This window comes from Oryzias melastigma, linkage group LG13, assembly GCF_002922805.2.
Source record: "Oryzias melastigma strain HK-1 linkage group LG13, ASM292280v2, whole genome shotgun sequence".
NCBI classification, from domain to species: domain Eukaryota; kingdom Metazoa; phylum Chordata; class Actinopteri; order Beloniformes; family Adrianichthyidae; genus Oryzias; species Oryzias melastigma.
The window spans coordinates 28921793-28937065 of record NC_050524.1 but is presented as its reverse complement, the minus strand read 5'-3'; the positions used below and the strand labels follow the sequence as shown (position 1 = coordinate 28937065).

The following is a 15273-nucleotide window of genomic DNA, read 5'->3' as shown; positions in this document are numbered from 1 at the left end:
ATCTATCTAAACTCAACGTTGATCATTCTTTCTTCTAAGAATAACCAGTTTCTGAGTGAAAATGACCTAAAATGATAGAAAAACTCATTACTTAAAAAAAAAGAGAGAATTGGAGTGTTTTTCACATGCTATTTTGCAACCTTTTTTTCTTTTTACAATAATCAGTAGAGATGTCTTGTGTGTCAGATGTAGGTCATCCCGACCTCAATCATACAGGAAATCATTCTCATCCATGGCTGCTGTTCCTCCTTACGATTGGTGGGCATTTCCTCCCAATATTTTGGGATGTAAACCAGAGTTTGAAGAAGAAAACTTCCAATAGGTGGTTGGACCAAGAAATTCCTGTCTGGATGTTTGCACAAGTTGTGCTTTTGTGACCTATTGGTCTGTTTTAAGTAGATTTAAAGTCCTGGTCTTTAAAAGAAAAAGTTGTATGTGATACGATTGCATGAAACTAACCAAAGTCTCCATATATTTGGAGCCACACTGAAGCATTGATTCCCTATGCAATGAGCAAGGCTTTTCCTCATCCGCATGTGACCGTGGTCTTGGTGTTTAACAGGACAAGGACCCCCTGCTGATCAGACTGTGGTCATTGAGGAGTTTCGCTACCTGTCCCAGAGACTCTTTGTGTCCATGTCTGTGTTTGCTGTGGTGGGCATCCTGCTGGGCATCGTCTGCCTCACCTTCAACATCTACAACAGCAGAGTCAGGTACCGCAGCATCACTCCCTCAGAAACGTATGAACGCTCCTCAATAGACGATTTCATTTTAAAGTGTGTTTTCTGAAGATACATCCAGAACTCTCAGCCCTACCTGAACAACATGACCGCCGTGGGCTGCATGATGGCTCTGGCGGCGGTCTTCCCTCTGGGCATCGACGGCCTTCACGTGCACAGGAGGCACTTTCCTGTCGTCTGCCAGGTACGCTTCAGTCTGCCACTGCATCTGGTTCAAATTTGTAATTTCATGTCACTTCTGGATGATAGATTTAGTTTTGACCAGCTAAAGTAGGTAAACACTTTGACCTCAAATGACAGGAAGCGTGGAGGAATCTGAAAATGCTATTTTTTTGTTTGTTTGTGTTTGTGCACAAGGGAGATGCTGCTAATTTTCGTTGACTTCACCGTTTCTTTCCCTCCGTCTCTGCAGTTCCGCTTGTGGCTGCTCGGTCTGGGTTTCAGCCTCGCATACGGCAGCATGTTCACCAAGATCTGGTGGGTCCACACGGTCTTCACCAAGAAAGATGAAAAGAGGGAAAAAAGGAAGGTAAAAAAATCACCAAATCCACACAGAAACCTCCTTTGAAATCTTCCCTTTTGGCATCAGATTTTGATTGTTCTCCAATTTAAAAACAAAACCCCAATGGTCATGCAAATGAATGAATTAAATTATTTTTATTGAATGCTCCAATGCCAAAATGCTTTACAAAAAAATAAATAAAAAGTGTTTTCCTTTTTCTCTATAAAAACTGTTGCTTTCTTAATCTATTTTTTATTCCATCCATTTTCCTAACCTGCTGTAACCCTTTTGGGGTCACGGGGCAGCCAGAGCCTCACCTGGATACTGTTGGGGCATTTAGGCGGGTCAAACACATACACACTCACAGTCATACAGAGACAATTTAGAGTAATCGATCATCCTATGAAGCATGTTATTGGACTGAGGAGGTAAATCTGTAGAAAGAGGGTGTAGGTGTCCTTTGGTGCATTCAGGGACCTCTTAGCCCGCCGACCTCGTCTCTGTGAAAGATGGATCATTTTCCCCTGCGACTCCGACAGCTCTTCGGAGCTAAAGAGAACATGTGTTGGATCCTCCGAGTGACTGTCAGTCTGTCTTCCTGCAGCACTTGGACTCCTGGAAACTGTACGCCACCGTGGGAGTGCTGCTCGCCGTGGATGTCTTGTTACTGATGATCTGGCAAATAGTGGATCCTCTGCACATCACTGTGGAGGTAGGATCGTCCTGTCGGCTCATCTTGACTTTTCCTAACATCTGATTTATTCTGGCAGCTGAAACCAGCATTTTGAAGTAAATCGGTTATATTTGTGTTTCTTAGCACAGAATTACTGCATTACAGCTTCAGCTCATTGAACTTTTTCATTTCTAAAATTATTTTTTACTCCTTTTGTTTGTATAAATTTGAGTTTCAAGAGATTTTGTGAAATCCGTTCACATTTTTTTTAATAAAGTGTGTACAAAATGGGTCCCTAAACGTTTTTCTTTATTTTCTTGTCATGACAGTTTCTCTGGCATTAATTTCCTTCACTCAGATGTTTTGTTTTTCACTAATTTGTGATGTAACATGTGTATTTTTCTCCTTGTTCTCCACGGCGACAGCTTTCTTTGTGATAACACTCGTCTTGTTTGTTCAAATGTGTTCACAGAAGTTCACAAGGGAAGCTCCAAAAGAGGACCTGGATGTCCTGATCCAGCCTCTCCTGGAGCATTGCAGCTCAGAGAAGATGACCACTTGGCTTGGTGAGTGGATCTCCAGCCAAAAAGGGAAAATTCCTCATCCATGCTTTGAACAAACTGATTCTTTAAGAAATTTTATGTTTGAGCTAAAAATAGAAAAGACAGAGGGATTATTCCCTACAAAGTGAAGGAGGAAGTTGTTGTCTAAAATCCTCTCGCAACAGTCAAAAGTCAAAGTATTATTAGCTTACTATGGATTTCTTTCACAGATCATGCGTTTGGTCCAGATTATTTCATGCATTTTAAACACAAGTGGGTGGATGTTACATCATTTTTATTTTAATGTATGTCTCTATATTTTTCAGTGAAATTGTACAGAAAAAGATGGAAAAAATATTTAAAATATATATATATATATATATATATTTTTTTTTTTTTTTACAAAAATAAAAATTGCAAGCTTCTATGAATTTTCATAGAGAAGAGCATATTGGGAGACAGAAACTTAAACATTTAATAAATTAACCAGAACATGACCAAATAAAATACATATACATATTTGAAAAATATTAATGTGATAAATGGGGAGAATTTGACATTTGTGACCTTGTCATGAAAAAATAAATCCTCTTGAGTGATCTGTCAGCTGCTGACTATCACTCTTCTGTTTTTCTGCAGGGGTGGTGTACGGCTATAAAGGACTTCTGCTGCTGCTCGGCATCTTCCTGGCCTATGAAACCAAATCCATCTCCACGGAGAAGATCAACGATCACCGAGCTGTCGGCATGGCCATCTACAATGTAGCTGTAAGTTTGTTTCACTTCCTTTTGAATGATATGATTCTATGTGGGAGTTTGAAAGCTGTAATGCTACAATAAATACCAGTAATTTCCAACTCCAAGAGTCACTCCAAGAAACTGCAGTTCAAAGGTTGATATTTAGAAGAATGAATTCCATTTGAAACGGTTTGTAGTTGTGACCTAGAAGCTCAAAACTGTTTTTTTCTTCATAACTTTATTGCAAACATCAATGTCAACACAGAAAAAAGTGCAAAATAGCCATGTACGTGTATACAAACATTAGAAAACTATTTAATAAAAATAAATAAATAAAAAATTACGCAAAATAAAGTAAAATAAAATGCCAGGGGTAGAAATACACAAGAAACGTCATACAGTAAGTGAATAAAATTAAGGTCAAAGAAATTGCAGAGTTTACAGTTTTTAATTATTTTGTATTGATAACAAATTTCAAGACATTTCACATTCAACATATAGTTTGGCCTCCACCAGAAATAAGGAAAATTTAGGAATTTTGTTAGAAAATTTGAATTTGTGGATGTAAAATTTAGAAAGAAAAATGAATAAATTGATTAAAGATTGAAATGCCAAATTCTCATGTTGGTGGAAGCCAAACAGAACATGTTTCCAATGTAAAGAAAATGACAGAGTAAACTTATAACAAAATAAATCACAGAAAATACTCAAAACTGTATGGCTGGATAGCACCAATATCCCTCACCATTTTTGTCGCACCTGTAATTTTACGTTGGGGTGAGAGGGGCTGTAAGCTAGTGCAAAAGAAGGGATGATGGGAAGTCAGGGCATCGGTCCCGCCCACAACTCAGAGCCAAATTTCTCTCTGCAGAAACTATAAAATGACATAGGGGGTTTTCAATTTTAGCAAAAAACCACAGAATCCTAATTAAAAGACTACTGAGTCCAATTTTTCAGTAGATCAAAACATGACAGGAGTGGGACTTGAATGCTGAGAGTCAATCAGGGACCCATTTTAGACTTTACTGCAGTTTTAATCCAATCTCAAGACAGGCACTCTACCACAAGGCCACTGAGTTGGTTGAACAATTGCAATTCCATTAAATCCACGAACGCATGTTCAAAATGGAGACAATGTGGGTAAAATAAAGTTTTTTGACAAGAATATGAGTTCACAACTCCTGAGTATCTCCTGTATAGAAAGAGGTTACAAGGAAATAGATGATTTATGTGACAAGAATGAGCTGCAGTAAATCAAAACCAAGAAACCAAATAATATCATTTTGCTGCAGCACTGGCTCTACAAATATGTGTATTCTGATGGAGCATTATGCCTATGATCAGACTGGTGGATGACCTCTGGTGGATGCAGCATACACAGCACAGCATGCATTCAAATGAAAAATAAAATGAATGTAAAAGCGGCTCAACTGTTTCCATTTCTGTGCAAGAACATATTGAAATGCTGCAATATGAAACAATAAATCAGACTCGTCCCTCTCCAGCATCTGGTAGCTGACATCCATCAGATGCTTTCCATCCCAGGTGACTTCAGCCTGTACTGTGCACCAGACCCCTTCCCTTCGAGCTGTCACAAACCTGACACGTTGGCTCAGATTTCACCCAGATTACATGAATTTTCATCCCCCTGAGAGGTCACAGCAGTGCCAGGAGAGCTGCAGGTGAGCCTGTGAATCCAGTCAGGTGGAGCCGAGGCGCTTCTGACAGCACGAGATCCGCCGCTTCTATATTTATATCTGCTGCTGCTGCCCCACTGATGCTCCGGCTGACAGTTTTTGGAAAGGTAGGGATGGGCGTTTGAAGGCTGCTCACTTCCACAGAAACAAAAAGGAGATCATTCGTCAGCGGCATCTCTTTGCCGTGACCCCGTGCTGTCATTTAAGTCACCTTTGAGGAGAATCACCGACAGGGAGGCTGTCAGCATCGCTTTGTTCTGCTGCCGCAAAGAAGGGAGTTTGACACGTTTCTCTTTAACCAGAGCAAATCAGTGTGACGGAGAAGCTCTTCTGTCGATTTATTAATCCTAACTCTTTGTGAGGAGTTGAAACAAAAGTCATCTGATGGAGCAGAGATTCTGCAGATAAACAAAGGAAGAAATCAGTAAAACGACATAAAGATGGAGGTGATAAAGAAGTGTGAGGAATCGTGATGCAGCAAGGAAAAGACCACAACATAAAAGATAAAAATCAGCTGAATAATTGTATTTATCTGATTAAAAAAATATATTTAGCATTATTCATCAAACATTAAATGTTTAGCAAAACCAAATGTGCAAACTCTAAAAGTTGCAATAGTATTTAAATTTTAACAGAAGGTTAAACAAATAAATAAAATGTAACTGATGATTTGTTGTTGGTACAATACCTAATGTGGCCACTAGATGTCACCCTTTCTTTGCCCCAAAAATCAGCTGAAACAAAATTACTTGACGTATTGGCAAGTATGAAGGCACTATTGAGTATTGGCATCATTTTTTTTACTCAAAATAGACAAAAAAAATGTTGGTTAACATGAAGCATTCTGAATGTCAGAGGACAAACACTTCAGAGCAGAACTGTGGAAACTCTGGAGGCTTTTGAGGGCATTACTAAAGGTGATGTGCGTCATTCAGATCACTACTGAAGAAACCCTAACCTGTGGGACCACCAGTCTCTGGTTGATAACAGACGGCTGTTTTTGTTGAGAAAGTTTCCGTTCATCACAGATTCTGATGAGACAAGACGCCTGATTGGCCAAGACTCCACCCGGTTTTAGATCTGGGTCTGAAGAGCGTTCTTGTGGTTTGTAAAGGTCTTCCTGTTGGTCTAAAACAGAATGATTGCATTCTACAGAAACAAGCGTCAAGAGTCAAAGAAAAAGGTTATATTATCTCTGATCGCTTGATAAATGCTGTTCTGCTACTGTATGATGAACATGAACAGCTGGAAATTTCCCCTTTCATGCCAGCGGGTTATCCTGCACCTCCATCATGCCCAAAGGATTGATGATCCAACGTGACTTTGACCTTTACTCATAAATTACCTCAGCCTAAATAAGTGCCAAGAATCTATATCCTCCTAGATATGGCTGATCAAATATCTGAAATTGATTTACAAAAGTTGTCTTAATTGATGAAACATACACACAAGAACCCAAGAGTCTCTTCTTAAAAAAAAAAAAAAAATTGTAAAGACAAATCACAAAACTGTTTTTGAAGCTTTTCTGGATTTTATTTTTCTTGAAGTGATATTTATCTCAAGATCATCCAACATCTGAGGACATCCACCGGATGGACAGATTATCAGTAAGATGGCTCCTGTGTGATGATTGGTTATCTTCATTTAACAGGCTTTTTTGAGGGTTTTGTGCCCCCCTAATGCTTTGCCAACATATTTGTGCGTTTTAAGTTTGACAAACATACTATTTCCGATGTGGAGTTGCTCAGACAGACATTCCCAAGAGACTCTCACAATGTGTTTTGGGAGTCTGTACATCTTTCTAAAGGTCACATGATATTCCACAGAGTCAATGGTTCTCCTGCCTTAGGTATCCAGGTGCCATGTTTACCAATAACTCAAATTAGGTGCTGTCTACAGTGCAGACAGATCTACAGGGAAGGGATCCTATTGACATAAATAGAGATGGACAAAACAAGGCTGTGATGTCACCAGTAGAAACTGCCTTACCTCAGGTTCCAACGAAATTAAGTTGAATTCAGTCGCTATTTTATCGGTACAGATATCTCCTGATTTTGCCATTTTGGGACCCAGACAACGTTAGTAAGCAGTGATGTGCAGGGATTCAAATAGCATCAAAAACATCCTCTTTATCTTGCAGCATCTTCTCTGACCTAAGTGTCACTTTACCAGGCAGATTATCTTACAAATGACTAAACTAAGCTAACCGTTTCTCTCCTCAGGTGCTCTGCCTGATCACAGCGCCGGTCACCATGATCCTGTCGTCCCAACAGGACGCATCGTTCGCGTTTGCCTCCTTGGCCATCGTCTTCTCAGTCTACATCACCCTGGTGGTTCTGTTCATCCCAAAGGTGAAGTCTCCATCCTACCATACAGAATTTGGCAGCATATTACCACTACTTTACTGCCTCTGATCAGGAACATGCAGGTCAATGCAGAATTATGCTTCCCAGGCACATTAGCAGGTACAGACCTGTGTGACATCAGCTGAACAGTTGACTCTAGAAGCATATTTTTAAAAGAAAGAATGGGATTCACTTTTTGATTTTGTCATTGAGCAATTTTTCTACAAAGAAAACAAGCAAAACTAGACAAAGAAAATGTTCATCAAAATCCTATTTTAGTTTTGAGAAACATTTCACAAACAATTCTTGAAGAAAGAATTCTGTTCTTTGCATTTTTTTCTCAAATTAAAAATGAAGTTGCTGTATGTGCAAAGTTAGATAGTTTATTCCTTCATCGTGGATCACAGAGTTGAAGATTTTATCTGATTTTCTGCTGTGTGGTGAAGGATACATCCACATAAACACTCCACATAAAGGACCAAATATACATTAAAGAAATAATAACTTCTGTGCTGCGTTTACAACGTTCATGTGACACACGTTCAAGAATGCACTAAATGGGGGTTCTTGAACACATATTTAGCCCTTGGTGTTCACACTGGACAAGCAAGGAGGGGCTACTTCTTCTTCTTCTCCTTTTTCTACTCTTTATCAGCTCATGTCCACCACCTACAATTGCTGCAAAATGTAAAACAGTGAATATCTTGTGAATCTTGCTCCAGGTTTTTGTATCACAGCTCTATTCTGATATATATAAGACTTGGTGCCATAGATTTCCAGCTGGGCATAAACTGCAAATATTTATTTCTCCTTCATGATCAAATTTTAAACGGTCAGTACATCCACGAATGAAAAAGGATGTCACTACTAAACTGTGATGCGTTTTGTATATGTTTTGTATATGTTTTGGAACTTCTTGCTCTCATCCTCGACTGATGATCTGAAACTAGACATTTTGATGATTGGAATTAACTGATCCATAAGTAAGTTTTTTTTTTACTTGGAACAGAAACTAAGAGAGAAGGTCTCCAGCGACCTCAATGACCCCAAACCAGAAGATATAGATTATGGATGGAGGCAAATCTGGGGAATAATTAAAACCTGTTCAGCACTGAACCAAGCTTAAAAGAGGTCAATCAGAATACCACATGTGTCTTGTAGATGAGGCGCCTCATCACACGGGGGGAGTGGCAGTCTGATGCTCAGGAGACGGTAAAGAGCGGCTCCTCCACCAACAACCATGACGAGGAGAAGTCCCGCCAGCTGGAGAGAGAGAACCAGGAGCTGGAGAAGATCATCCAGGAGGTCAAAACCTTTTTTCTTACCACCTGCTTTAGGATTCACATATGTCAATGAAGGTGTTTCATCGCAGTGATCAGTAGTAATCCTATTTTCTTATGACTAAATATGTGAAGAAAATACACAAACATATCTGTGAGAGTTAGTGTTTTCATCATGCAAGGACTTTTGATGCTTTCAGATATTCTGAGTAGATGCTAAACCCCATTTCCTCAATTCACAAAGGTTTGCTGCACTGTTACTGATGTAGTAAAGCAAGTCTAAAGGAACTGTTCCCCCCACAAGCACACACTTAAATAACTTGCATGAGAAAAGTGATTCACACCAGCTACAAACTTGTTCATTTGTGTGACAGAACTGAAGAGTCACAGTCCTTCTCTCAAGAATAGGTCTCTAAAATATGAAAGATGCTCAGAAACAAACCCGTCCAGACATTTTTGGCGGTTTGGCTCCAGGACATACTCCATGCTTGAGTTAAGCTCAGACCACAGATGATTAAACCCAAGAGGCTAGACGCTGATAGTGGTTAAGGGGCCAGACCATGTCAAAGCATCACTCCTGGTGGAGATTGGGGTGAAGGAGGGCCAGCGAAACCGTCTGGAATGCAGAAAGAGAACCAGTCATGAAGTTAAAGGAGAAAACATTACTGTAATTGGCTGAGAAGATAGTTGTTCTCGTAATGATTAGTGGTGGCGTGTAAAGGGACGGAAGAGGAGCCCAAAATTCCTGGAAGTGAGGTATTTCTGCCTTCCACTTTAGACCAACATCAGTTCATTCCCAGAAAGAGCCAAAGCAATTAAAAGGTCTTTTTTTGTGTTTTAGCATATTCTTGTAACATTTTTCTCATGATTGAGCACAGTTATTAAGAAAGCTAAACTCAAAATTCCATTTTTGTGTCAGATCTTTATTTGCATTCTATAAAACTGGATTTATTTTTCTATAATGGTTTGAACTTTACGCATTTAAACAAGAGAAAAGAGTGAAAATAGTCAAGTCTGTGTGGAAAAAGTGCATGAAGTGTGTGTTTTTTAACCTTAAGACATATGTAATTCTACTCCACGGATTTCACCTGTCATGGGTTGTTTATAGAACTCAATAATAGGTGATTGTATATGGTAATATGTGTTGTTTGGGTTAAATTGGACCCCAGGAATGCTCCAATAACTGTTGAAATCTTCTGGAACTTCCTGTTGTTCTATGTTTTCACCTTTGGTCTCTCTTTAACTTCCTCCTGATGGATCTTTAAGCTAATCAAAGTTATTTTGCTTGTGGTCAGAATACAATAGAATATGTGTCTATGACCCATATCAGATTTACATATTCAGATATTCATCACTTTATCAGCACAACTGTCCAAAATTTAAGAAATGTCAGAAAAAAAAGAGAGAAGCCCAGCGGACTTTAGAAGACTGCGTCGTCATTTATTTTTGTAATACGGAGCAACATTTTACGTCCTAACATTTCTGCTCCAAGACCTCTTTAATTTCTGTAGCCACACCCCCAGTTCTGTAAACGCTAGTTGCTCATTACCACAAACAACTGGCTAGCCCAAACCATAATTGGTATAAACTCTCATCTTCTAGATAGAGATGAGAAAAAAATGAAGAAAGATGGTGAATGAAAGTGAATGAAGCGAACAGAAGTCAGGATAAATTAACCAGTTTAGAATTCTACAAGAAAAAAAAGAGCTATTACTGCATTGCAGGAAAATAAATATCTTTCACTTTTAGAGGGATTTCATATATCTCATGTTTACATTTTGCTTTTACAATGATCCCCATAACCACTCATCACACAGGGAAATCTGTATCTTTTAACATCCAAAAATTACACTGAATTATTTTATAATCATTTGTTCAAATTCACTCCTCAACTACATTTTATTTACAGTTTTACATCCATTTGTTGCTTGTCATGTTGCAGTGGCTTTATGAAAATTAAAAACCCTGCTCAGATTTTTTTTTTTTTACCTTTTGTTCATTTTACCAAGTAGATTTACCCGATTAACCAAGGTACAAAAAAAAAGTTCCTGTTTTTTCCAGTTTATTCATAAGTAAAGTAACATTTCTGGGCTACGGTGTACAAGAAAATAAAACCACAACAGATTATTTGAGCAGCTGGAACACACTGCGGTGCTTTCATTGGGACAGATCTGAACAATTGTTTTTCATCAAAGCACCACCACTGTAGTGAAAGCAGCTATGGAGCCCAGTCCACCTAAGATCCTGTTCAGTGTGAATGTTTGATCCGGACTGATTGCTCCCTTGGATCAGCTATGAGTTGCTCCAGCTGTTGTGGTAGATGATCATAGTGGCTGACTATCTAGTGCCCTGGATTTTAAAAACATGCACACTACTTCTTTCTTTAAACTGTAAATATAACAGAACACTCATTTCCAAAGTAAAAACCTAATAATTTTACCAAAACTATTTACGAATCCGCTGTATTCTGAAGATGAAAACACCTAAGATTCATTAGAAATAACCATACAATTCATTCAAACTGATAGCATCAAGAGTTAAATCTAGTGAGCATCAATGCATAGTAATTTTTGCAAGAAACTTACAGGAAATTACAGGGATTCTGAAATTTCCTAGAAACCCCTTAAATAACGAACGTCATATTTAGAGCACTAAGTAGTGAGGTAATTTGGACTTGATCTTTTGTTGGTCGATATGCATCTCATCAAGATCTGAGAGACCATTGACTGTATACATAGGAACTGGACTCAGCAAACCCTCCCTTTTTGTGTTCCAAATAGGAAGTAGCCAAGGGTTGCAAGAAGGCCTAAGTCCCATAGACTTCCATTGAGAAATAGACAGGTATTTCTTAATGGAAACTCAACGCTTGCTATGTCCAGTTCGTACTTATACAGTCAATGCTTCAGACCCCATGTTAGTTGTGCCGCGGTGGTGGCTGGTTTTTAGATCTTGAAGGTGTCTGCAGTCAGCTAGTAGACATATTAGTCATGAAGGAACTTAATGATCCGCTTTGGCTTAGCTATCAGTGAATCTACTTCGACTTAGTGTTGTTTCAGTTAAGAACACTGTTTATAGTTTCTACTTTTATAGTGTTAAAGTCATTTTTTTATGTATTTTCAAAGTGTTCCCAGTGGTCTTTTAATTATGATTATACCATTTTTAGCCTAAATCAAAAATCCTGTCTTGGACATAGTTTCTGCAGAGCAGCAAAAGTTCCTCAGCCTCTCAATTGGCGTGGAGTAAGCCCGCCCCTTCTTCCCATCATCATGGATAGCTCAAATCCCAAAATTTGAGCTATCCAGTTGTAGAGTTTTGAGTCAGATGCCAGTTTAGATGAGGAAAACAAAGATGGTGCATCAGAATGGAGCAGAGCACATTGTAGCTTCTACATCAAAAGGCAGAAATACGATTTTAAGCTAATATATGTCCTCCATCATCAGAAAAATGCCAAAAAGCAGGATTTTTATCAGATCAGGCCTTTAAGTATCTTTTAAGAATGTGAAATAAAGTAAACGTTGAGTGAGTGTATCTGCTGAAAATAACAGATGAGGCTTTTTACAGCACTCTAGCAGTGCTTTTTAATGGTGTAAATCCAAATCAATAAGACTGAACAGCTCTATTTGAACCGATTTTACTCACTGAACATGTTTTTATTTTGTCTCTTTGTGCTTTTTTAACGTAATAACCGTTCTGTTTCCTCAGAAAGAAGAACGAGTGTCTGAACTGAGGAACCAGCTGTCTGAGCGCCACGCCCTGCGCTCCAGGAAAACACCATCCACCATCACCCAAAACCAGAACCACAGCTTTCCCCTGCTCGCCGTCACTCTCAGCGACCCAAAGTCCTTGGCCCCACCCCCGGGGTATCCGGCGCCCATCTGTGACACCCACCCCGCCCCACAATCCTTCTCAAACTCTTCCAGTCTGTACCAGGCTGACAGCAAGATCAATGTGAACAACTGTCACACCAGTCGGCTGCAGATGCTCTACAAGTGACGTCCCCTCCTGCAGCTCTGAACACCTTCAGGTGAAACCCAACCAGAACCTCCACAGGCCAACGAGAACAAACGTGCAGATCTTCCACCAGTCGAGATCAAGAGGGCAGCGCTCGCTGTTCCTCGGTAGTTAGTGTTCCTGCCAGTGTGTGTTGCAGATTTAGAAAACGTGAACATGTGAGTTTTGACTATGTGGTCCGTGCCGTTTCGCAGAAGTCACGCGTGAAAAAAAAAAAAAAAAAAAACCTCCGGCAGCTTAGTTCAATGTGTGTCCCTGTATAAAAAAGGAGCTGTGCTGAATCTGAACTGGAGCTGCTGATGACAAGTGCGGACTCAGACCTCCAGAGGTTCACGGTGGAGGAGGCTGTCTGTGAGTTTGAGGCTCTGGATCCTCAAAGCTGCTGTTTTACAGTGACTGGCTCACTTTGTTACAGAAATTAATCATTTAAAAGTTAAGAAAGATGTAGCTGCTGGGGTACAGGTCTACAATACACAGTATTTACTCCCCAATCATTCATGTGCATCCAAAAAAATTGCCAAGAAGATCAGTAAAGAGGTCTAAAAAGGGTGCAACCACAGATTAGAAGAAAGATACGTTGGTTTTTTCCAGCTTTAGCGGTTGGATTTTCCTTTCAGTGTTTAAAGTATCAAGAACATCTCACAGTTTCTCCCAGAGATGGAAATAAACCTGTGAAACAGAAACTCTGACATCCCAGGTCTATTGTGAGCGCTTCTCGTTTTGCACTTCTCACATTTCTTCTGCGGTTTTGCTCCAATTTCTTTAATTTCTGTTTTTTTTTTTAAATGAAAGTAACTTTTTCAAGCCAATTTTTTTTGTTTCTTTTAGAAAGACACGTGGTTGTTCTTTGTTTGTACAGAAATCTGTGAGCTTCACACAAACTGAATGTCATCTGTTTAGTTCTGCTCTGGCGATGACCTCAAACATCTTCATCACTTCAGGATCATTAAACATTAAAATTACGATAAATGAAGCTGTGCACGAACACCTCACCTTCCACAGAGTGCTGCATTTCTACTAGCATTTTACAGTAAAAACATCATAAATGTTGCCAAATAAAAGTGTGTGCACAGTCACTTTTAGACCTTAAAATCTATCGGTCAGTCAATTTTGAGCCTTCGTTTTAGATCCGCTCCAAAAAAACGTGTTTTTAACATGTTCTTCTGTCATATTTCTGGCATTTGAAGACATGCATATAAAGAAAATTAAGCTCAAAATTGCATTTCTCTGTATTTTTTATTTAAATCATTAAAAATCAGGAGCAGGCGAAAAAAAAAAATACATTTGAAAATAAAGCTTATTTGTGATGGCTGGGCAGCCTAGGTGCTCCAAACTCTCAGCAGCCGTGATTGGAAGAGGTGAATTTCTATGAAGTACTGCTGCTCTGCAGAAACTATGTCCTAGAAAATTGATTTTGGCTACAAAAAAAAAGGGAGGGGGGTAATCGTAAATCAAAAGACCACTAGGAACAATTTAAAAACAGATCAAAAGATAATCAGTGTCATTTGAAGACACTTCTTCCATGAGTCAGCTGCAAAAAACATCCCACACCTTTTTATGAGTAACTCGGAAATAATTCCACCTTAAATCCAAGTTTGACCCTGACAAGTTAAAAATACCATCAAAATCCCACTTAAGGAAAATGTAAATTTTCCCTTTTTTAAAATAAATTTCAACTTCCCTAATTTTATTTGAATTATCTACAAACAGAAAAAAAGCACAGGTCTTAATTAAAATTTAAAAAGTTCGTCCCAGGGTGTCTCTCTGATCTCCTCGGTAGGTCGACCCTCCACCTCCAGTTTTGCATCAGAAGCAGATCTCTTCACTTTCAGTGGTTTGATTTCAGAGCAACCGTGATTGAGCTCGAAACTCACTGTAGGAACCAGAACAACACTAGGAAACAATCACTCACTTCAGATCCCTGTTGCATCTGCACATTCGTGTCTGAGACCAGAAATAAAATCCTGTTCTGAACATCTACAGCAGACCAAAACGTCAACGTCCACAAATCAAACTGATGTCAACTAATAAATACTGAAGTCAGATAGAAAATGTGTGTAAAAGCTTTATGATTCATCAGAAGTTTCCAGAACAAAGGAGTTCCTAACTACTGTGAATATGTTTAAACGATTAATGAAATTGGATGCAAATGTTGGCTTTTATTGATAAATATCCAACATTTACATCTTTGTTTTCTTTTGTTTCTGCTCCGGATTCAGAGCTATTAATACAGTTAAGGTGGTGAATAAATGTTGATTTTCCTCACCGCCCACACAGCCACATCACTGTTTGTTTCCAGGACTTCAGAACGAAAGGAGCTGAGGAGGTGTTTAAGTATTATGTATTTTAAATATTTTATGCAATTAACTGCTAAAACCAATATTTTTGTCCCAAAAAAATTTGCACACCCATAATGTTTCAATGCTTTGCTATTAGTTGAGTCTCAATTTTTAATTTAAAAACATAGAAAAGCAGATTATTATATTCTGTTTGACTCTTCCTCAGTCACTTGTTGATCTTCCTCAAACGTTTTCATCGCTTTTGCTTGTTTGCTTTGGATACAAGCTTCTAATAAATGATTTAAATGTACATTTTAAACATGTTTCTCATCACATCATTATTAATAAAATGTCAGCATTTTTGTTGTCACTTTTGAATTCTTCACATTTGTCGTTTGTACACCCAAAATAATGACACAGAGGTAGTGGTCCGTATTTTAGGTGTTGCAAAAGCTCGTGACATTCAG

At 38.8% G+C, this 15273-nt stretch overlaps 1 protein-coding gene across 1 annotated transcript in view; it reads left to right on the top strand.

The window, feature by feature from the left end:
* Window positions 1-15184, top strand: part of gabbr1b (gamma-aminobutyric acid (GABA) B receptor, 1b) — a 35990-nt gene extending 20806 nt beyond the window's left edge. The window contains exons 10-18 of the mRNA XM_024297002.2: window positions 563-713; window positions 792-924; window positions 1153-1269; window positions 1847-1954; window positions 2388-2481; window positions 3097-3224; window positions 7114-7242; window positions 8398-8541; window positions 12219-15184. Coding sequence (XP_024152770.1) covers window positions 563-713; window positions 792-924; window positions 1153-1269; window positions 1847-1954; window positions 2388-2481; window positions 3097-3224; window positions 7114-7242; window positions 8398-8541; window positions 12219-12509 — 1295 coding nt within the window. The 3' untranslated portion in view covers window positions 12510-15184. The remainder of the gene's footprint in view (window positions 1-562; window positions 714-791; window positions 925-1152; window positions 1270-1846; window positions 1955-2387; window positions 2482-3096; window positions 3225-7113; window positions 7243-8397; window positions 8542-12218) is intronic.
* Window positions 15185-15273: the final 89 nt, after the last annotated feature.